This window comes from Paramormyrops kingsleyae, chromosome 8 (genome assembly GCF_048594095.1).
Source record: "Paramormyrops kingsleyae isolate MSU_618 chromosome 8, PKINGS_0.4, whole genome shotgun sequence".
Taxonomy (NCBI): domain Eukaryota; kingdom Metazoa; phylum Chordata; class Actinopteri; order Osteoglossiformes; family Mormyridae; genus Paramormyrops; species Paramormyrops kingsleyae.
Window position 1 is genome coordinate 29,469,863 of NC_132804.1, and position 22,445 is coordinate 29,492,307.

At 47.3% G+C, this 22,445-nt stretch overlaps 1 protein-coding gene across 9 annotated transcripts in view; it reads right to left on the bottom strand.

Annotated features, from left to right (window-relative positions):
- ppfia4 (PTPRF interacting protein alpha 4) overlaps positions 1-22,445 on the bottom strand; it is an 81,863-nt gene that overhangs the window by 24,867 nt on the left and 34,551 nt on the right. For all 9 annotated transcript variants that reach the window (XM_072715633.1, XM_072715631.1, XM_072715634.1 and 6 more), the window contains exons 2-7: positions 10,331-10,432; positions 9,730-9,894; positions 8,998-9,072; positions 6,555-6,632; positions 329-550; positions 39-185 (exon numbers count right to left, since the gene is read on the bottom strand). In XM_072715633.1, the coding sequence (XP_072571734.1) occupies positions 39-185; positions 329-550; positions 6,555-6,632; positions 8,998-9,072; positions 9,730-9,894; positions 10,331-10,432 (789 nt within the window). The remainder of the gene's footprint in view (positions 1-38; positions 186-328; positions 551-6,554; positions 6,633-8,997; positions 9,073-9,729; positions 9,895-10,330; positions 10,433-22,445) is intronic.

Consider the following 22,445-nt stretch of genomic DNA (forward strand, 5'->3'; position numbering starts at 1 on the left):
TGGCCTGCGAGCCCCTTCCTGGCCCTTCTTTGACCCACCTGCCGGTGCAGGGAGTCCTTGGTGGCCAGCTCGTTCTCCAGCTTGTCGTTCAGGTCGTGGATGGAAGTGGTCTCCCGCTGCGCCGCCAGGTAGCGCTTCTCTAGCGTTGTGATCCTCTCCTCCATGTCCTCCTTCTGTGCCATTGCCTAGGAAACAAGAAAAGGGAAGTTAGGGCGTCTCTGGGAAGGCAGGACCCAGGCCTTTCCTTCAATTTAAGAAAACTAACAACAATCGTACGTGGCCCCGCCCCCACCACGGAGCCCACCCCCAGGTCACAGATCACGCCCACCTCACGGATATCACGCTGGTACTTGGCGCCGAGCTCCTCACTGCGCAGCAGGTCCCGGCGGGCGGTGGCCAGCTCAGCCTCCAGCTCGGTGACGCGGGCCGCCAGGCCGTTGGCACGCTCCTCGCTCTGCGCCAGGTCCCGCGTGGCCTTGTCCAGCAGCTCCTGCAGCTCCAGTGCGCGGCCGGCCCCGTCGTCGGCATCGATGGAGCCATTGGGCAGCCTCTGCGGTGTCGACGCACACACACACGCTTTATTTCCAAAGCAGGGGGATGCACTGCTGCAGGCATGCTAATGTGCTAATGTGCGGTTTTACTGAGAGGACACTTCCTTGAGAGATCATGTAAATTCCATCAAATTTATTAGAATTTATTTCACAAAAGTCACCCCAAGGCACGTGACAAAGTTGTGTGGCAAATCATTATTACATGGTTTATACGAAATGTTGCACTAAAGAGGGAAAAAGGGAAAGTAAGTATCATAGAAAACAAGGGGAGAGAAGAAGCAAAAACTCCCGAGTAAGGAAAAGAAAAACCTCTGGGGGCTCAGGGTCGACTGCCCAGTGCCCCCCCCCCCCCCCCCCCCCAGCAGTCTAGCCATCCGCAGATAGCATTCAGTCAGGTAATCTGCAAAGAGATGACACAGAAGTCATATTTGGGATATTAACTGTGCACTGTTGATGTGTAATAGTCCGTGTTGGACTCCCACCTCACCTACTCCACTTCTGACCTTCCCCAAGTTTCTAACATCTCACTTTGGGATTCCACCACAGTGGCCTCCCTGAACGACACTGTCTTGAAGCGATCTTGAGAAACACCAGCACAGACTGAGGGTTCTTCTGGGGGGGGTGGGCTCAGGTTGGTGTGTAAAAAAACACATGAGCTTCGCTGCTTACAGACAAGGAGTGCTGTGAGGGGCAGCGAACCATCTCACCGGCGCCCCCTCTGACCGGAGACACGCGGGCGCCTCCGTCGCCGCCAGCTGGCCGCTTTTCCCTCCTTTTTCTCTGAACCGACTGCGGCAGCTTTCACACGCGTGGCAAACCGGCACAGCAGATTGGCGGAATGTTCCAGAATGCCCATGGGACTCTCGACGAGCCTCGCAACTCTAATCTGATCACGCCGTCCTCGTGTTTTCTGTCCGTGCCACATTTAGGCGGGCGTAACTATGGTGATCGCGATGACGTCAGGGTGACGTCTAAAGTCCCAGGTATCTCAGAAATGTCACGGACAGGATTCTGGCGAAGGGGAGAACGTGACAACGCCTCCGGGTCTTGCTATTGCGTTGGAGATGTGGTGCAAAATCCCCACCCCCACCCACAGATATAAGGTGTTTACTTCCATAGTTACAAGCGCACCCATCTCTGTGTCTGCTGGGAAATCAGCTGACTTCCTGTTTTATGCGGCAGGGACCAATGTTAAGCAACCTTTCAGATATTTTTACCATACTTTTCTAAAGCAGTTCTGCTCATAATTAATGGCGCAGTCAAGGCTTTAATGATCTGACCTAAAAAAATGACAGCAAAAGCATATTAGTGGGATGATGGGGAGACAGAGCTGTTTTGATGTACACGGGCACCCCACCCCCCTAAAAATAACAGAATTAATCAGGGGTATTAATTAAACAAACCTGTGGGGGGGTGTCATCAATCAGGTGACTCTGCAGGAACAGGCATAATTGTAGCCCCCTCTCTGTGCAATATTAAACACACTCACCCCCTACAACTATCTTCCGAAGTAGATTCTCCAGTGGTGGGTGACAGTGACCCTGGAGCCCATCGTAGGGAATACAGAGTACAACACTTTGGGGACACTTTGGACAAGGTGCCAACTATAGTTATGATGCTAGGATTATTTTACTCAGGGGTGGCCAATGTTATCCGCAAAGGGCCGGTGTGTATGTGGGTTTTCGCTGCAACTCCCTAATTAGACTACTAATTAGAGGACTGATTGGCTGAAGAGTCCTCACACCTGGGTTTGAACAGCTGACCTACAGGTTATCCCAAAAACCTGCATACACATCAGCCCTTTGCGGATAAGATTGGCCACCCCTGATTTTACTTGTCATTTGAACAAGAACAGGTACAGGTACATTGGAACACTTTAATTTTGGCATATACACTCATGCTCTCCTTGTTAAAAACGCACGCACATGTAGAGGTGAGAATGAGCTGCGGGTCAGACTCAAGAGCCCAAAGTCGACATGACTATTCTGCCAAGCATGACACTTAAACCAGCAACTTGTTGCCCCCTGGGTTATTAGTCATGCTGCCCTGAAAAGATTTTCATAGCTGGGCATTTCAGGGGCAGAGCTTAAGTTACGGCCAACAGCTCTCTGAGCCCTCCTATAATGACAATGTTAGCATCTTGGGAAGGTGTTAGCATCTCAGAGAGGTATTAGCATCTTGGGGAGCATTAGCATCTTGGGAAGGTGTTAGCATCTTGTGGTGCATTAGTATCTTAGGGAGTAACCGGAGAGTGTTAGCATCTTGGGGAGGTATTAGCATCTTAGGGAGGCATTAGCATTTCAGAGAGGTGTTAGCATCTTGGGGAGCATTAGCATCTCGGGGAGGCTTTAACATCTCAGAGAGGCATTAGCATCTTGGGGAGTATTAGCATCACAGGGAGGCATGAACATCTTGGGGAGGCATGAGCATCTTGGGGAGCATTAGCAACTTGGGGAGGCATTAGCATTTCGGGAAGCGTTAGCACCTTGCCAAGGGATTAGCATCTTGGGGAATGTTAGCATCTTGGGGAGGCATCTCTAGGGAGCGTTAGCATATAGAGGGCAACACCTTTCTATTTACCCAAAATAAAGCATCTCCAGCTTTCCTTATTTGTATGTTCCTTTGGACAGACATATTTACTAAATAAGTAAATGTGGTTAACGTACTGGCGCATCGTACTGTGTCTATTTAAACCCTCAGAAGAGCGACTCCGCTGTGCACCTGCACACAGATGCGTTCCACAGCTGGTACTGTCAATTAGCTGCCTCCAAATGTCCCACAGAACATTACATTGTTTATGGAGAGCAGAGCTGCAGCAGTAGCATGTTTGTGCTGACAACCGTTGCATAATTAATCGCTCACTGGTGCCGCCACAAAAAAAAATAATTCTCGGGACCTAATAAACTGGTACATACTGGAATAAATATTAACATTTATAGCTTCAAAGATACAGGCCAACAACTGAGCCCAAATTTCCCATCATCTCCCAACAAGCAGGAAGTCCGATCCCGAGACAAACGAGCCAGTCCTGGCCCTACCAGTCACACCAAGCCAGTAAACAGTCCTTGCAAGAGCATTTTCCAGTCACAGGGACATAGCGATCATGTTACTACCTGTTCTTATTTAGCTAGATTGACAAACAGGCTTTATTGATCCCAAACAGGAAAGTCCAAGATGGCACAACCAACTCATTTCCTTAGAGAGATGCCTTCCCCAACCCTGTTCATAAACCTGACACAGCCAGTCATGTCAGAGACACTTTCAGAACATCTCATACAACCTAGGCACCTGAATCCAACAGTGCGTCACACACGCTCTCCGAAGAGCCCATGGAGAGTGAATATGGCACTTTTCTTTTGCATATTCCAGGGCCATCGTTGTCCGTAACAACAACCACGCAGAGAGCGATAGTGAAGGTGTAAGGTGTGGCCAACCCTAACCCTAACCCTAACTCTAACCCTAACCCTAACCCTAACCCTAACCCTAGCCCAGGGCTCTGTTTTCATGAGCTGACAGAGAAACAAGAGAGAATAAAAAACAATGTTATATCTATATTCTAATGCATAAAGATTCTATAACAAAACCTTTTATGATTTCCTTTAAATCAGAGCTAGATAAGATTTTAACAACTCTGAGCTATTAGTTAAGTTCTCCCCAAGCGAGCTCGATGGGCCGAATGGCCTCCTCTCGTTTGTATAGTTCTTATGTTCTTATGTTCTTAAAACCAAGTCTATGAAGATTACTTAAATGAAAAATGACAAAGTGGAAAACAAAAGATCGACCCGCGGGTCACATTTAATAGTGAATCAGAAACATGTAACGGGCCGTATAATGCCGTCTTGGCAGCTAGACCTGGCTGTAGGCTGGTAGCTTGAGACCTCTGCCCCAACTGGAACATCCAAGCCCGTTCATCTCCGCTGATCCGCCTTAGGCATCCAGCTCACACACAGACACGCACACACAGGCAGATACACACACACACTCACAGACACGCACACACAGGCAGATACACACACACACTCACAGACACGCACACACAGGCAGATACGCACACACACTCACAGACACGCACACACAGGCAGATACACACACAGACACACAGACACGCACACACAGGCAGATACGCACACACACTCACAGACACGCACACACAGGCAGATACACACACACACTCACAGACACGCACACACAGGCAGATACACACACACACACACAGACACGCACACACAGGCAGATACGCACACACACTCACAGACACGCACACACAGGCAGATACACACACACACTCACAGACACGCACACACAGGCAGATACACACACACACACACAGACACGCACACACAGGCAGATACACACACACACACACAGACACGCACACACAGGCAGATACACACACACACTCACAGACACGCACACACAGGCAGATACACACACACACACAGACACGCACACACAGGCAGATACACACACACACTCACAGACACGCACACACAGGCAGATACACACACACACTCACAGTCACGCACACACAGATACACACACACACTGACAGACACGCACACACAGATACACACACACACTGACAGACACACACACTCAGATACACACACTCACAGACACACACACTCAGATACACACATATGGGGGCACAAAGGGGGACACCTGCTATCAATACATCAACGTGGCCAAGAAGGCTTTTGCCATAAGGGAACAGGTCTCAGGGGCCACACTCGGGGCCACACTCGGGGGCCACACGCAGGGGTTCCGCTCTCAGGTCACACTCGAGAACATGACTAGGGGCTGCATTACGGGCCTTTCAGTACACATTAAGCAGCAAACAATCAAAGAAAACAATCGATACTGGCAGCCATGATAATCGTGCTTATTGCCTCACTCTGGGTAGAAATGTATGCTAAATAAATCCAAAGTAAATGTGTTTCCTATGCTTAGATAAAGGGGCCAGACCATAACAAAAAAGCATCTATCAAAGGAAAAGACTATCCTGCTTGCCTCAAATAAGTCTATTATCGTCTCTCATTTTTTTCCTGCCTTCCCGTTTTCCCTGTATCATGCACCATTTTATATATATGATATAGTAATGGATTGCCGCACATTCTTGTCAAAAGCCTTGGAGTGTGTTGTAGATGGAACTATATTAAAAAACACTTTTGAAAACCTAAATTGTTGACATCTGAGGAACAAGGCAGCAGCAGGGAGCCTGTGTCACGTATCCGGGCGGCTCGGGTGCGAGAACGTGGCATAGTGCACACAGACAAAGGCGGACGACCCACTCGCGGCTCAGAGACAGATGGGGATTTATTTAAACAAAACAGAAAACACGAGAAACGACTAACCAAAAACAAAGGACCACGAGGGCTCAAAAACTGAAGGGGATAAACAATACTAAATAACAAAAACCGAATACACGGTGAAGACTGAAAATATCTAATCCATCAAACATCCATGAAGAAACAACAACAACACACAAACACAATGAACCACTGGGGAACAGAACAGAAGCAGGAACTAAAATACTAAGGGGTAACGAGACTAACACAGGACAGGTGAGGCTAATTAACAAAGACCAGGGAAACAGGGCACAGGTGAAACTAATAACTCAAAGGAACCAAAAACAGGGAAACTAAGAACTAACCAAGGAATAAGGAACCAACATTGGGGAATTACAGACAGGTAAAGACAAGCAGGGGCACAAGGAACAAAACCAAAAACCATATACAAAATCACCAGATACAATAACTAGACAAACTCAACTGAAACACTAGGGAGCAAAATACAAACACAGGACAGAAGGTACAAAGACAACCGGACGCTCAAGGTGTTGAGCCATGAGGCCAACAGAACAAGGGAAACTCAAAGACAAACATGAAGGACGGGATGACCAGCAATGCCTGCTGGCCAAACGGGGAAGGGACACAGAGTGACAACAGGGGCTGACCCTGACAGCCTGAGTTCAGGGATACCGGTGCGGGGGCCGACATTCACCTTCCAGGTGGGTTTGGACTCCAGTCTGTCCAGGGAGTCTCCCTCCATCTTGTCCTTCCTCTGCCTGACGGCCGCGAGCTACGGAGAGACCGTAAAGGCAGGATCAGCAGGAGGTTCTTCATGTGGCCTGGGTTTGTGTGAGCGCCATGGCACTGCGTTTGGGTTTCGAGCAGCATCACAGGATGATCACTCGACCTGAGCGTGAGAGCAGAAGCGTCTGGGAGAGATTCACACGCAGACACACGTGGTCAGACGAGGCCGACACACACCATGAATGAGCCAAGCTGAAGATTCTCTCAAATTTCCCAGTGATCGTTTAACCGGGCGCTTGTTTTTAACTGGCTCTGTGATGGGATGCGAGTAGCGGATGTTGTGGATGATTTTTGTCATTTACATATTTTGCACAGCGCTTTATTTACTTAGCTGACGCTCAAATCCAGAGTGATGCATATGGAAATAACGTTCATCGGCAGCAACAACTGGCAACCGCAATACTGACGTTCAATTTGATTAAAAACCAAAGTGACATTAAAACTGTAGAGACCTGCTTCAGCTTGCATTCATTTTGGAGGTTGAGGTGCTAATTGAGTGCGCTTTTTAATCTATGATCCAGGGATATCGTATTACTGCAATACTGTGGTTTTTTAAATGCACCACAACTGAAGAGACCAGGACAGCTGTATTCCTCTTACTCAGTTCTACTCCTCTTCCCCCTACTCCTCATAAATGGTACAGCCCGCTGTCTCCTACCCAGGCTGTATCAAACTCCAGGTCCTAGAACCGTCCAATTTCCTCCCATGCCCACTTCACTAACAGTCTATTCCTGACCTCTGAGTCATCTTACCTATGTTTGCATCTCAGTACCATCATACGTAAGTGATGCCATATGAATAACTAAATAATAAAAATGCATCACTTCTGGGGTCCTGACATTTCACCGGAAAGGGCTTTAGTCAGGCCCAGGGGATGGTCTCCGTTGCTGGAGTTGGAGGTAGGATGTGTTATGTGTAACGTGGATGTATGAAGTATCTTCACCCATAGGTGGTTAAAGAGCTGCCCGTCCAAAAAAAAAAGGAGGTCAAAAAGAGGGAAGAGGCGGCTGCGGAAGACAGGCTGGCTGTCACATGCATGCAAAATCAAGGCGATAGGAAATTTTTAGTTTCATATTTATTTTGCTGATGCAGAACCACAGGCCAACTCCTTGGAACCGGACACCTCGTCCATAAAATAGTCCATAAAAGTCACGTTTCTCTGAAAATGCCTCTGTCTCTCCCTCGCTCGGGGTGTGTTCTTACCGACCAGAGTCTGAAAATAAACAGATTGTATTCCTTCACCTTGGGGTGACTCCTTGACACAGCCGGGGGCCTGTGCGCTCCCTCCCCCGATCCCACAGAGGACTCCCTGGGGGTGCTAACCCCCAAGTATGATCCTATACCTGCAGTCTTATCTGCTCTGACCCAGACACCCGGCCAAAGGGTCACTGACTACAGTAACGCTCTGTTACGGAGTATCAGATACAGGGATTAGGGGGCATTTGGTTATAATGATAACAAGAATCTGCGTCACCAAACAATAAAGTGCATTAATAATCATATTATTTTAATAATAAACGATTACCATATTGTTATGAAAATGACAATTCTTAAAGTGTCAAACATAACAACTTAGAGTGACAGCATCACTATGCTGCTCTGTAATATTATTGCATTAACCCAATATTTCTGACAGGACCTTATACAGGCCTCACTATGCAGTGTAGCGCATGTCCCTGGTTGCCAGGTTGGTGAACAGAGACTGGGAGGGAAGGGAAATTAGCATACAGGGTGGGTATACTCTGTGTCCTCGGCTGCCAGATTGCAGGACAGAGACCGAGAGTGCAGATTCATTTAAAGCACCCCATCTCCACCCCCCCCCCCCTGACTTGCAAAGTGTGTGATAATTTATTTGATTTTGCTAGATTCCACTTCAGTGATTTATTTATAATCAGAGCGTGTTTAAAATGATACAGTCCACAATTACACTTCTCTTTCAGGCAGATTACATGAATATTCACAGAATTATTTATCCTATCTTCTGCTTATAACTACCAGAGGTGGAGATTTCCGGTCCAGAGAGTACAAATCTAGACCAAAATCTAGATTTTGTTTCAACCAACCAGTTGAGTTTAAAGAGTCACAGTCACAGAGTACTCAACTGGTTGGTTGAAACAAAATCTTAATCTGGATTTGTACTCTCTGGACCTGAAATCCTCGCCTCTGATAACTACCACTAATATTCCAACTATTAGTAATTAAAGCAGTAAATCTCTACTCGTGTGCTATTTTTGTATGTGGTATTCGTGTTATTTTCACAGTACTGGTGACTTCCTGTCGAATGCGTGACAGAAAATCATAGACGATCGAACACAAACCACAAACACACACAGACACGTGACGGGTCTTACTTCCTGGGTGGCGGCCGCCAGCTGCCCCTCCAGAGTAGTCACCCTCTCTAGCGCCACCCGCAGTCTCTCACGCACCTGACGGGAGGAACATGATCAGAGGAGTGTAACACACACAGCTGTAACGTGGAGCCGGCCTGGTTTGCGAAGTTGCTACCTGATATCACATACTCCAGGTATTATTGCTCCTATAATTACTCTGCATATGAGATCTACTCCCAAAACCGAAAGGGTCTTCGGCCTCGAGATAAAAACACGTGGCTTAAAAATGTGAGCAGAGTTTCAGTATGAAAATATCCCTGCGTGACGGTGAGCCAGATGCGTAACGTGACTCCTGATGCTCGTGGTATGGAGTGAGGCCTCTGTGCACGTAAATATGCGAGTTTAAACACCTCTGCACAGGTGCCGGATGCCACCTTCTGAAGGGAGGGGACGATTTTAGCGAATCGTTAACATTGATTCACGATGGGTGCAGCATGGGGAGAGCAGAGCAGGTGGCGCCGTGGTCAAACAGACGGGCCTGTCATTCCAAAGTCCCCCAGTTCTGGGAGGATCACGTTGTTATAGACTGACCGAGGTAGCAAACCACTTTGTATAAAGGAGTAACGGTGCCAGTCGCTCTGGATAACAGCGTCGACTAAGCAGCGAAAACAGGCTTCAGGGGAGGTCCAGCCATGGATGGGGGGGGGTGGGGGGGGGGACGGAGCGGGGGGAGGGAGTTTCAGGACTGTGTACCTTCTCGTCCAGCGCCTTGTGGTGCTCGAACAGCGACTTGAGGGCCTTGAGCACCTCCACCTCGCTGGACACGCCCGACGGGGGCGGGGTCTGCCTCTTCACCACCGTCATCCTGAGGGAGCGCTCATGCCGGGACACCAGGCACTCCAGATGTTCCAGCAGCAGCTATGGGGGGGGGGGGGGGGGAGCGCGAGGGAACGGGCACATCAACAGCAGGGACGCTGCCTCCAAAACACGGCCTGGTCGCCGCCACAAATAATACTGCAGCACCGGCGTGACTCTGCTGGAAAGCGACAGCAGTGGATCCAAAACGGACAGGAAAGCATAAATGACCAAATGTTATACTGGTCTAATCAAAGACTTGATTATGGGTAAATATTTTTCAATTGCCAACTTACTCGAGTCACTAAAATAGAGAAAACACAACAGATACTGTCAGCTTGATCTGTTCTCCGGTGTTACTATAAGACATTGGTACAGGTCATCGTTTTTGGCTCTACAGGGTCAAATCTACCACTTCACAGCTCAAACCTCAAGCACCAATTTGAAACAACGCTCTTTTCTTGGGGCCTTGCTGACGACGCCTGCCGGCCCGGCTCACCCGCGTGTTGTTCCTCTCCGCCTTCAGCTCCGAGATCTCCTCCTCCTTCTCCAGCAGCTGCTCCCGGCACAGATTCAGCTCCTTGGTCAGCGTGGCGAACTCCTGTGAAGAAGGGTCACCGGTGTCATTAGTCTGGGGGCCGGGCATCCACATCCATGAGATGCCCGCCAACACGTCGTGCTCTGCCATGACAGCCGGTAGGCACGGAGGGAAGACACGGAGCTTTGATACGTCCCCTTCGGAGCCACTCGCTAATATTAGCCAGCAATCTCGCCCCCGCCCCCCCTATGCACACCTCAGAAGACCATCTCCGCCAGGCACTCCTTTCATTAGAGACTCTTTTGGGATCATTATTACAAACTGTTATTCCTGCCAAAACTGCTGTCATATTCTAAGGAAAGTCACAGGTACAATTTCAGCGGGGAATTCTGGGAATGAATCTAAAATAGTCACATGATATTATATAATGCTTTCTGATAATATGTTAAAACAAGGCCAGCGTTTTTTCGCTTTCTTCTTTTTACATGGGCATTGAGAGGGATCTTATTGAACCACCTGTGCTGAGCCTGAAGGAGGCTCAATGAAGCCCAAAACAGGCCGTCTTGCATGGTGCCTGATGAATGCCCAGTGAGGCCCAAAACAGGCCGTCTTGCATGGTGCCTGATGAATGCCCAGTGAGGCCCAAAACAGGCCGTCTTGCATGGTGCCTGATGAATGCCCAGTGAGGCCCAAAACAGGCAGTCCTGCATGGTGCCTGAAGTGTGTTGCACCCTGGCTGAGGTCCACCAGTGCCATAGCACAATCTCTGCTGGTTTTGAACCCGCAATCTTCTATAGCTCCCATTCCATTCAGCTCTGATGGCACAAACCTCTCCTGGTTCTCAGGAAAGTGCTGCAAACAGAGACATACTTTCACGAGCTTATGGAGTCCTAAACCACTGCACCCCATACAATGCCAAAATAAGACACCACATGTATTCATGAAGCAACTGCAGTACAGGATCACTTCTGAAATCCCATGTGCCTGCTATCACCACATCTTTTTTTATTTATTATTCTTACTAACTCTAGATAGGATTAAGTTCTAGGTGGCAGCTGACAGGCTTGTTTTTACAGCAGTGCAGCAGCAGTGCTAACTGTAAGCACACTTTTGAGGAAGCACAGTTTTTTCCATGTAATAGCCTTTTGGGAAAATCTTCCAGGCAGCATCGTTCTTCAACATGGCTCTCATAACTAATTACAGTCGCGAGGTCTGAACTCTACTTCTGAAATTCAGTTCATATCCCCAGAGCTGAATGAACGTGTTTCAGTGAGGGCGGCCACGATCGCGCTCTGGCAGCATGTTGTGTAAATGTGGCCGTCGGGTCACATGACACAGTTCACCACGGGAGGCTGACTCGACGCTTACTGTGTACTGGTGAGGAAGCCCAGTGTGAGAGCAGCGTGCCAACTTCTACTTTCTACGTGCTTCAGTGTTTCTCTTTCCAGCAATACACCACCACTGCTGACTTTGGGAGAATAAGCTACCCACAATGCATTGCCTGCAAGGTCATATTGCAGCCGCGGATCTGTTATTCACGTGGCTGGGGGGGTCTGAAGGGCTCCATAAGGACATCCTACTTGCCACATCTGAGGACTGCATGGAGGGCGAGACAGAATTAACCACAAACAAGACACTGTCACCTCAAAGTGTGAATCTGCACTCTTATGACCCTCCATGCGTATTGTGTAAAAATGTGTATGTCTGACAAGGTGCTGCTTGTTCATAAAATACACAACACCAGCTATCATCATAACAGCCTATTACTTACAGGTTGTGTGCTTGCAAGCGTTGAATTAAAGTAAGCTTTGTTACTTCTACTAACTTCTTTCCCAGTACAGTATATCACACTATATCTCATAATTAAACCAATTAAATCCACAGATTTTAATATACCATGCCGTTTGAAGCCCCCATCACTTAACATAGCATAGGTTATTCCCAAGGTGTTCAATTCAGTGCCCCACCCACCCGGAATGCACATGGACAGAGCAGCACAGCAGCCATGACTCTGCCCACCAGGGATATGTCATCACTGTGATCACTTTTAGGAGAAGCTGCTCACCCCCCCACCCTCATCCCGGATGGGCTTCCGGAAGGCACCGTGTTTGCATTTTATGGAGGGGCCGCGTGGTCTGTCCAGAATACGTGAATCCCATTTTGTGCAGGCAAGCGCAGGACAGGAGGCCTGTACCAGGCTGGGGACAGATGCGGAATTTCTGGGTCTCTTCCAATCACAGCTCCAGTGGCTGTAAACAAATCTCTCTCTCTCTCTCTGTCCCTCTCATCTGTGGTTTTCTGCTAATATAGCATGTCTTGCTGGAAAAAAGCATAGGATTTAATCAATGACCCATGAAGATGTGTTCTGGACTACAGTACCAGACTTAAAAGAGGTCAATTACATTGGGTGTCGATCATTCTGTGTTAAAGCTTGTGAGACTCATACTTGATTTGAAAAATGGGTTACATTGCATTATTCTTCTCTGGTCCTTTATAACCCAATCAACCATCCATCCATCACTACTATCCAATGCAGGGTCACACTCATCACACTCATACTTATGACTGTCATATCACAACAGTGAGCGATCCCAGTCCCCTGAGCTCTGAGCAGGCTTTCAATGTAATCTTTCTTTACACTATTTTGTAAAAATTTAAGACCCATTAAAGGAACACCCCTACTAGCCTGATACCACCCCATGTTACCTCAGTGCTCTTAGTGATGCACTTTCTAATGATTGAATATTTGTATTATTAGTTTCTTGCTTTGTTTGGAAGATTTGTGCAGCCCCTGTTCCAATACTGCTTACACTTGTACCTGAACATTCTTAGGAAGCTCAGTCTAGCTGCACTTATGTTGACTCCTTGACAACTGTGTGTTTGTAATGTGTTATTTCACTCACCTGTACATCATTTTGGACAAAAGTATCTGTTATCTAAAATTAAGGTAAACATAATTATAAGTGTTTGAACTCCAGCTCGAACCCTAGTTGAACCAACTTTCTGCCCAAACCCTGGCTTTTAGCTCCAAACATCACATGTGGCTGATCAGGCATATGAACAGACACCTCTTTTGTATTTCTGTATAGCAACCAGTACCAAAAAGCCTTTATTTATTAAATATGGTTTTGACGATGAAAATACCATCCGGTCATCCATTTCAAGTTACGTCAAATTGCCACAATGCTGAGAGCCGGCTAAACCATCGTAATGTCATCCATCAATCAATCAACCCATCAACATTTTATTCGTCATATATACAGTCATGCTCAGTACAATATGTAGTGAAATGCTTGGTTGCTTAGCTCCAAGACTGAAACAGGACACATAATAATCATTCACATCCATAGACAGTGTGCAATTGGAAATTAGGTTTGTGTTCTGGTACCTTGGTCCCCTCAGATCATCACCCTTAAGATCCAGCCACAAAGACCGATTTATCAGAAGTGCCAGGAGGATGTCCAGTAGGCCATTTTGGCTGTATCGCCTGGGTAGACACCAATGTACTTTCACCATGTGCCACTAAGATGATCACCAATGATTAACGGCACAAGGAGTCACACGGAGCTGTAACTCCTCTCTTCACAAATCACAGGACCTCATGAGGTCCACAGCCCCTCACTCCCCCCGCGACCACGAGACAGAGATAACGAGCGCCACAGACCGGATTACAGGGGTCAATTACGGTGCTGCTTTCTAAACTAACTCATTTATAACTTGCAGGAACGCTAGGCTTTCACGCCTAATGTGCGTAAACAGTGGCACAGACTCCTCAGCTGACTTCATTTCTCCTGCTATGTGAGGGGGCAGGCAGACGGAACCAGCCGCGGCTGTCATCTGGGCCTGGGAGCGGAGTCGCTCTTCTGGGGTGTTGATGCTGGAGGTTTAAATAGATACTGTGTGTGTACTTCCAGCTTCATTCCCCCAGGGAATTTACGCTTATTTATTGTCCAAAGTGTCACACAAGTGAGGGAAGCTTGGGGATGGACAGCGGGGTTGGGCAGGACCCCTGGAGCAGTTAATTAGCACAGGGTTCAAACCTAACCCACAATCTTGCTAACGCTCCCTAAGATGCTAAAGCTCACTGAGATGATAATGCACTGCAAGATGCTAACGCTCCATGACATGCAAAAGCTTGCTGAGATGCTAATGCACTGCGAGATGCTAATGCTGCATGAGATGCTAAAGCTCGCCAAAATGCTGATACGGAGATCCTAACGCTCCCTGAGATGCTAAACCTCACCGAGATGATAATGCATTGCAAGATGCTAACGCTCCATGAGATGCTAAAGCTCGCTGAGATGCTAACGCTCCCTGAAATGCTAATGCTGACATTATGGGAGTGAGCTGCTGTTTGGGTCCATATCTCCGTGCTGCAGGAACACATGCCTGTGGGGGTTTACAAAACAGCCTGATAGAAGAAGGAGGCCATTGGGGCAACTGAGGACTCTCCTGATGACAGATTACAATTTAAAATGTATCAAAGAAGCAGAATCTGCTAGCTGCTCTCTGTAGTCAGAATCTGACCCTTGGTACAGCCTTGATTTAGGCATAATGTGCAACTGTGACTCTTATCAGGATAAGTGGCTAGAAAATCGATGGATGGATGGATGGATGGATGGATGGATGGAAGAGTAAAATTAGCTCCTGTTACTTCACTTTGATATTTTTAAACTGGGTATACACTCTCCCATTAAAATGTCAAACACATAAATTGTGCCATAATCAAAATATTACATAAGAAAACATCTTTAGTTATTTATTTGGCCGATATAAGAATGGCAAAAAACCCATCCATCCATCATCAATAACTGTGTATCTAACTGGGGCAGCATTTAGTAGATCAGGCAGTATAATACTAATAATAATAATAATAATAATAATAATGATATCGATTGTACAGTCATATTCAGCAGCTAAATAACATGCCTATTTCTTTACTTTTGAATGGATTTCAACAATATTTCAGCTATTGCTATCGATTTCCATTTCCATTAAGCACAGACTATACAAAGGATTTGAAGCTTTAAAATAGCAAATGACAGTTTAAATAATGCAAAAGCCAGAGGTTCAGGATAATTTCTTTGCACTATATACTATGTATATAGACACTCACACATATGAGGAAGTTCCCAGGAGGGTATTCCAAAGACCATTTAAACAGCTGACTGAAGCTTTTTTTAATGAAGCATCCATCTTCCAACTTCTCAGGGTCACGGGAGGCCTGGATCCCATCCCAGAATGCACTGGGCACACGTCTGGGGCACACACTGGATGTCATGCCAGTCCATCAGAATCATACACCATGGGTGTATTTCAGAGAAACCAATTATTCTGACTTTGTCTTTGAAACAGGAGTATCCAGAAGAATCCTGATCAAAAGGCAAACTCCAAACACAAAGGTGGGACTGAAACCCACGACCCTGGAGGTACAAGGTAACAGCGCCAACTACTGAGCCACCATACCATTACTAAAGCTATTCTGAATAAATGGCTTATTCAAGGGTACAACTGTATGACCTTCTCCCAAAGCTCACAGCAGCAAGCTTTTGGAATCTGAAGCCCAGTTCATTAACCATGATTCGCCACTCAAAAGACAAGCCAGGTCTGAAAGCCCCTCAGAACATCCACACCGGGTTGACAGCTCACTGGCTCGGCGTGTCAGCGTGATGAGCTTTCGACCTGCTCCAATGGGAGTCTAAAACCACTGCCGCGCATGTGAGCAGGAGAAGCCCACCCTGTCTCTTTAAATCACCTGTGTGGGTCACTGTGGTGTCTACCCCCCCCTTAACTCACTCTCGTTTGACAGCCTTTATTCTTAGTAGAATTCCCACAAAACCACAAAACTGCAACCCTCATATGATTTACTAAGGGTTGTTATTTTGGTGTACTTTTTAAACCAAATTATACATGATTCCTTTGCTCCAATTTCATAAAAAAGAGCAGAATTTCCAATAGCGTTAACTAGTAAAATTAATCAGATGTTTATTCCCTAGAAGCGTCTCCTCGTTTTAATTAATTCGGATGACTAATTAGGCGTATTCTGGGCCTGTACATTCAGAGGCTTCCTACTGACTTTATTTTTCTGTTCAAAATACACAGTGCAGTATAAAACGCAGTATAAAATCAGCCAGGTTTGCAAAATCAAATCAGCCACAAATGTTTCTGTAGGACTGTCAGCTCTGTTGAGTGACGTTTTTGTTTAGTATATATGTCTATTTAGGAAATACAACTCAGAAGGTAAAATTCTTACAATATAAAGGTGAAAGAACATACAAGAAGAAAAATAATATTCCAGTTATACAGTAATAAGAAAGTAATACCACTCTACAACATATTTTTAGGATATTATTATTAATAATAATAACAACAATAACAACAACAATAATAATAACAACTACTGCACAGATAAGGAAACTTCTGACCGATACCGATAGGCAATTATTTTGAAAACTGACATCAATACCAGTTGTTTGGGAGATTCTAGTTAAATAAGTTTAAAGGGACATTCCACCAAAATAAATTTTAAAACAAATAAATTACATATCCAAAAATATATATATTTATATTTTGGCAAGAAAACACCAATGCTAATATACAACAGTCCAAGAGCACTTGTGATGGAGAAAATGATGCTTCATGAACCATTTGCCATATTTTTTGACCCCACTAGATGGTGCTCTTAGATTTGATTTCTAATGACGTTAAAATAATTCCACACAGCAGACATTTTTCTAACTGTTTAGTACGATGGTGTAAGTGCAAAGCAATCTGGATCACCGGTGGTAAATATCAGCTCATTTATAACCATTTATAACCATCAGTCAATGGCCAATTGTTGCTGTATCAGTCGATAATAATAGCGGGTCGTTACCATCGATGCATCTATAATAATGACAATAACAAAAACAATAGGGGTCCAAGCAGCATAACTATTATTATCGACTGATACAGCAACAATTGGCAATAATAAGCATTGTGAGATTGGTGTCAAAATGTCAGAAGCCCAGCTAATTCAAGAATTATAAGCAGAATCATCCAGGAACAGGATACTGTTAGGTGATGTTGCATAGGGCAGCGGGTATACTTGTTGAATTTAAGGTAGTCTGGTTATATTCATACACTTACATTTACCCCAGACTACCTTAAATCCAACAAATAAATAAACAATAATGCAATGAAAATCTAACAAGAATTATCTTCCAAAACCTCTCCTTAAGGGCACCCCAGCCATGCCACATATTTCTTAAATTTCACCATCAGCTCACTTAATTAATTAAGTGAGCTGATACAGCAAGGTAATGTCCCTTGGGAAAAAACATCAATAAAATTGATCTTTACAATAAATACCAAAGACCAACACCAATGTCACAGATCTGAACATCTAAATGTGAAATTTAAAAATGAATGTATATGCAAATAAAATAAAATCAAATCCAGTCAATAAATCCCTGCAAATGTACAATTTTATAATACAGACTATATCTGCTATAAAAGACTGGATTACCATGTCCGTTATCAGATTGTAAACCACCTCAGCAGTTATTCAGGAAGTGAATGTAGTTATGATGGTGACTGGTGTGTATAATACGGGCCAGTAGAGGACGTATAATGAGGGGATCCAGCCCCAGCTGGACCCCGTGTGAATCTCCCTGCTGTGTCTCCTGTCACCCACTGGCTGTGTGACCAAGCCCAGTGGACACTGCTTTGTCTTTGACCAGCTCACAATGGACACATTTACAGGTGACCAGACATGCCCGTGTTGAAGACACTGCCCCTCCAGCATACCAGCGTGTTTCTCACAAGCCGCAAAGACCACCCCAGGGCGCCACGGAAAGGGACATGAGCATCGTGCTGCTGCTGATGGGTCGGACGGGCCCACAGCTTACCTTGGAGCAGAGAGTGCATGGCCATAGCCAAAGTCGCTGATAGGTCAGGAGGCAGAAACAGCGGTAGGGCTGCCGTGATAAAGATGCGATGTAATCGCGATTATATGGCGCATGCGCAATAATCACCAGGGCTTTAGATGACGATAGAAACATTTATCCGGACGCCGGCTTTTCGGTACTTTATGGACATTTACTTATGCCCGCAATTTGGTAAGCAGATTACTAGTGTGCCTAAGATATTAATGGCATGCGTACTGTGACGCCCAAAAGTCAGTAGTCTGTATAAATTCAGCGTATCCTTATGCTTATTAAATTCAGTTAGCGGCGCACGCCACGCAATTGTGTTAGTAAATTATGGAAGCACTTAAGTTGCACTGAAGAAAAGAACAGCTCAACAGCTACAACATCGTATGAAAAAGGAGATATTGAAGATAAACAAGGTAAAAAGACTTCGATGGTGTGGCGGTACTTTTTGCAGTTTAAAGTCCGACACGTTTATTAAACATAAGAATACGCCGAATTTATACAGATCACTAACTTTTGGGCATCACAATACGCATCTTATGCATTAATACGCAAAATACATTCATATTTTAGGCACGCTACTAAACTGTTTACCTAACTGTGGGCGTAAGTAAACGTCCGTATAATAGTACCGAAAAGCCGCCATCCGGACAAACGTTTCACCCGTCATCTAAAGCCCGGGTGATGATTGTGCATGCGCCATATAAACGCGATTACATCGTGACGTGATCGCGACAGCCCTAGCAGTGTGCTCAGGGCCACAGTCACCGGGGCCCCGTCACAGCATGCATGACTGCTGTGCTGTCGAACACTGTGTGAGACAGCAGAAATACGCTAACCCCCCAAAAGCACTGTGACTTGCATTGCTGTAAAAAGCTGAATCCATATGCGTAACATATTTACACATTTCTCGAGATGTTTAAATAAAGTTACGCATTTAAATTAATGTGCATGTTTCTCGCCTTCACACCCACACTGTCGCTGTAATTGGAGGGTTTCCCCATCACTCTTGTGGGGGGAGAGCTGTTCATTCCCATCACACACCATCCCAGGAGCACCGTGCTATGGGGCTCTCGAACCCGGACGCCCCCACAGCAGGTCACGTGACTCGGATCCCATGGGGGCCTGCCCTCGTCGCTTGGCTCCACACCGAAACCTGGGACTGAGCGTGCTGCCCCCAGCACGCTGCCCCATCTGCTGTCTCCCCCGCCCCCTGGGACGCGAGGAGGGGAGGGGACCACACTGGGGCTTCATAATCAGCCAACCAAAGATTTAATCTGAGCGCTTGAAACAAGGGGCGGATTAGCCGTGTGGCCAAGGGGGGCGTCAGGTCGCGGAGGAGGGTGTCCACAGCCCGGGCTGGGCTCAGGAGATAGTGTCGGTGGGGGGGTGCAACGAGCTGTAAAGCGCACTTCAGCAAGTCAGGGCACTGTGTCCGCAATCAGAACATTGGTGGTTCAAATCCCACAGTCGGCAGAGTGAGTTCGCTGTTGGCCCCATAGGCAAGGTCCTTAACCACCAAGTGCTCCAGGAATTGTCTGACCCTGATTTCTCAGAAAAACATGTCACTTTGGGTAAACGCATCTGCTAAATAAGTAAGTCAAGTGACAGCCTCAGTCAGTAGGGCTGATCACTGACACTGCAGGCCAGTCCCTGAATCGACTGGGCTCCATGCAGACGCTGCTCATCACCCGGCGTTTACAGAGACGTGAACGTGGGTACAATGCACAGATTGCAGGGGAAAAGAGAGAGAGCGAGAGAACATGAGCCCAAAAATAGCAGGATGTATAGACCCATATTTATTTAGTCCAAGCTGGCAGATGGTTGTTCTGAATGAGCAATGGGATGAAACCTGGCTCAGTGGCTAAGAGCTGTCCTCAGAACTCCAGGCTACACAGCACTGACACGCAGGCACCCCCCAGGCTACACAGCACTGACACGCAGGCACCCCCCAGGCTACACAGCACTGACACGCAGGCACCCCCCAGGCTACACAGCACTGACACGCACGCACCCCCCAGGCTACACAGCACTGACACGCACGCACCCCCCAGGCTACACAGCACTGACACGCACGCACCCCCCAGGCTACACAGCACTGACACGCACGCACCCCCCAGGCTACACAGCACTGACACGCACGCACCCCCCAGGCTACACAGCACTGACACGCAGGCACCCCCCAGGCTACACAGCACTGACAAGCACGCACCCCCCCAGGCTACACAGCACTGACACGCAGGCACCCCCCAGGCTACACAGCACTGACACGCAGGCACCCCCCAGGTTACACAGCACTGACAAGCACGCACCCCCCAGGCTACACAGCACTGACACGCAGGCACCCCCCAGGCTACACAGCACTGACACGCAGGCACCCCTCAGGCTACACAGCACTGACACGCACGCACCCCCCAGGCTACACAGCACTGACACGCAGGCACCCCCGAGGTTACACAGCACTGACAAGCACGCACCCCCCAGGCTACACAGCACTGACACGCAGGCACCCCCCAGGCTACACAGCACTGACACGCACGCACCCCCCAGGCTACACAGCACTGACACGCACGCACCCCCCAGGCTACACAGCACTGACACGCACGCACCCCCCAGGCTACACAGCACTGACACGCACGCACCCCCCAGGCTACACAGCACTGACACGCAGGCACCCCCCAGGCTACACAGCACTGACACGCACGCACCCCCCAGGCTACACAGCACTGACACGCACGCACCCCCCAGGCTACACAGCACTGACACGCACGCACCCCCCAGGCTACACAGCACTGACACGCACGCACCCCCCAGGCTACACAGCACTGACACGCAGGCACCCCCCAGGCTACACAGCACTGACACGCACGCACCCCCCAGGTTACACAGCACTGACACGCACGCACCCCCCAGGCTACACAGCACTGACACGCACGCACCCCCCAGGTTACACAGCACTGACAAGCACGCACCCCCCCAGGCTACACAGCACTGACACGCACGCACCCCCCAGGCTACACAGCACTGACGGAGATAAGCCACATGCGGAAACACCGACCGAGAATGACAGAACTACACGTGACATCAGGCAGTTTGTACTTGGGATGACAGCGGTGATGAAATTAATTCGTCTTCCTATAAAGATTGTGACAGCGATGAGGATTGTTTTAAGAAGAAATTGTTTTAAAGACTGGCACAAAACAAACTGATTGTTCATAATCATGCTAAAGTAGTTCTCGATTTCCCCATTCTTCCATACTTACCATTCCTATTGCTTTCAACAAAGTGATAAACTACAAATTATATCTGTTTTTGTCTTGATTCACACTGACAATCAGCACTAGACAGGCCCATTGACAGGCTGATTTGGGTACAGGGAGTTCCCCAGTTGAATATCATTCATATTCATGACCAGAGCTGTTTGCCCAGTTAGAGACAATAAGTTATCTCTATTTATTAAACTAGAAGGAATTTGTGAGTGACTTGCAGGCAGGTGTGCAATGCACTGAATGCACTTAAGTTAGCATTTTTCTCCCATTACTGCTGGGACATCCTTAATGTTCAGAATAAAGATATGCATTTTTCCTCCTTTTTTTTACCTTTATGGAATCGAAATGGGGATTTGATAAGAACCTGAATCGATAAGCAGAACCGGAATTTTAATAAATAAAATTCAAACGATACCCAACTCTAACGCTGAAGGTCATCAGCGGCGTCCAATGGAGGGACTGCTGGGCTCATTAGTAGCTCAGAGCCTGGCCCCCACCCCAGCTGGGCCCAAACCTCTGCCTACAAATCCATTGTGTAGGCAGACGCATCACCATGTCGCGCCTGTGATTCTCGACCCGTCCTACAGACCCCTCCAGCTGCATGGACACCCTCCGCTTTCCTGGAAGCCCTCGTGAAGGATCCATTGACACAGACATGAAGCATCTTCCTGTCACGGCTGACGCGCGATCAGTCCTGCAGGTTTACCGCGGTATTCAGTGGAAAATGCACAGTAAATGTGCCTGGCACGGCACATTATGTCACTCCAACAGTGACAGTCACATCTACCGACACATCTGTTCATTTTGATCCAGCAAGCAGGGATCAGAAGGCAGAGGATACCCTGCACATCCTCTATTGCAGTGCTCACCATTCTTCTGGAATGTTTCAGGGCT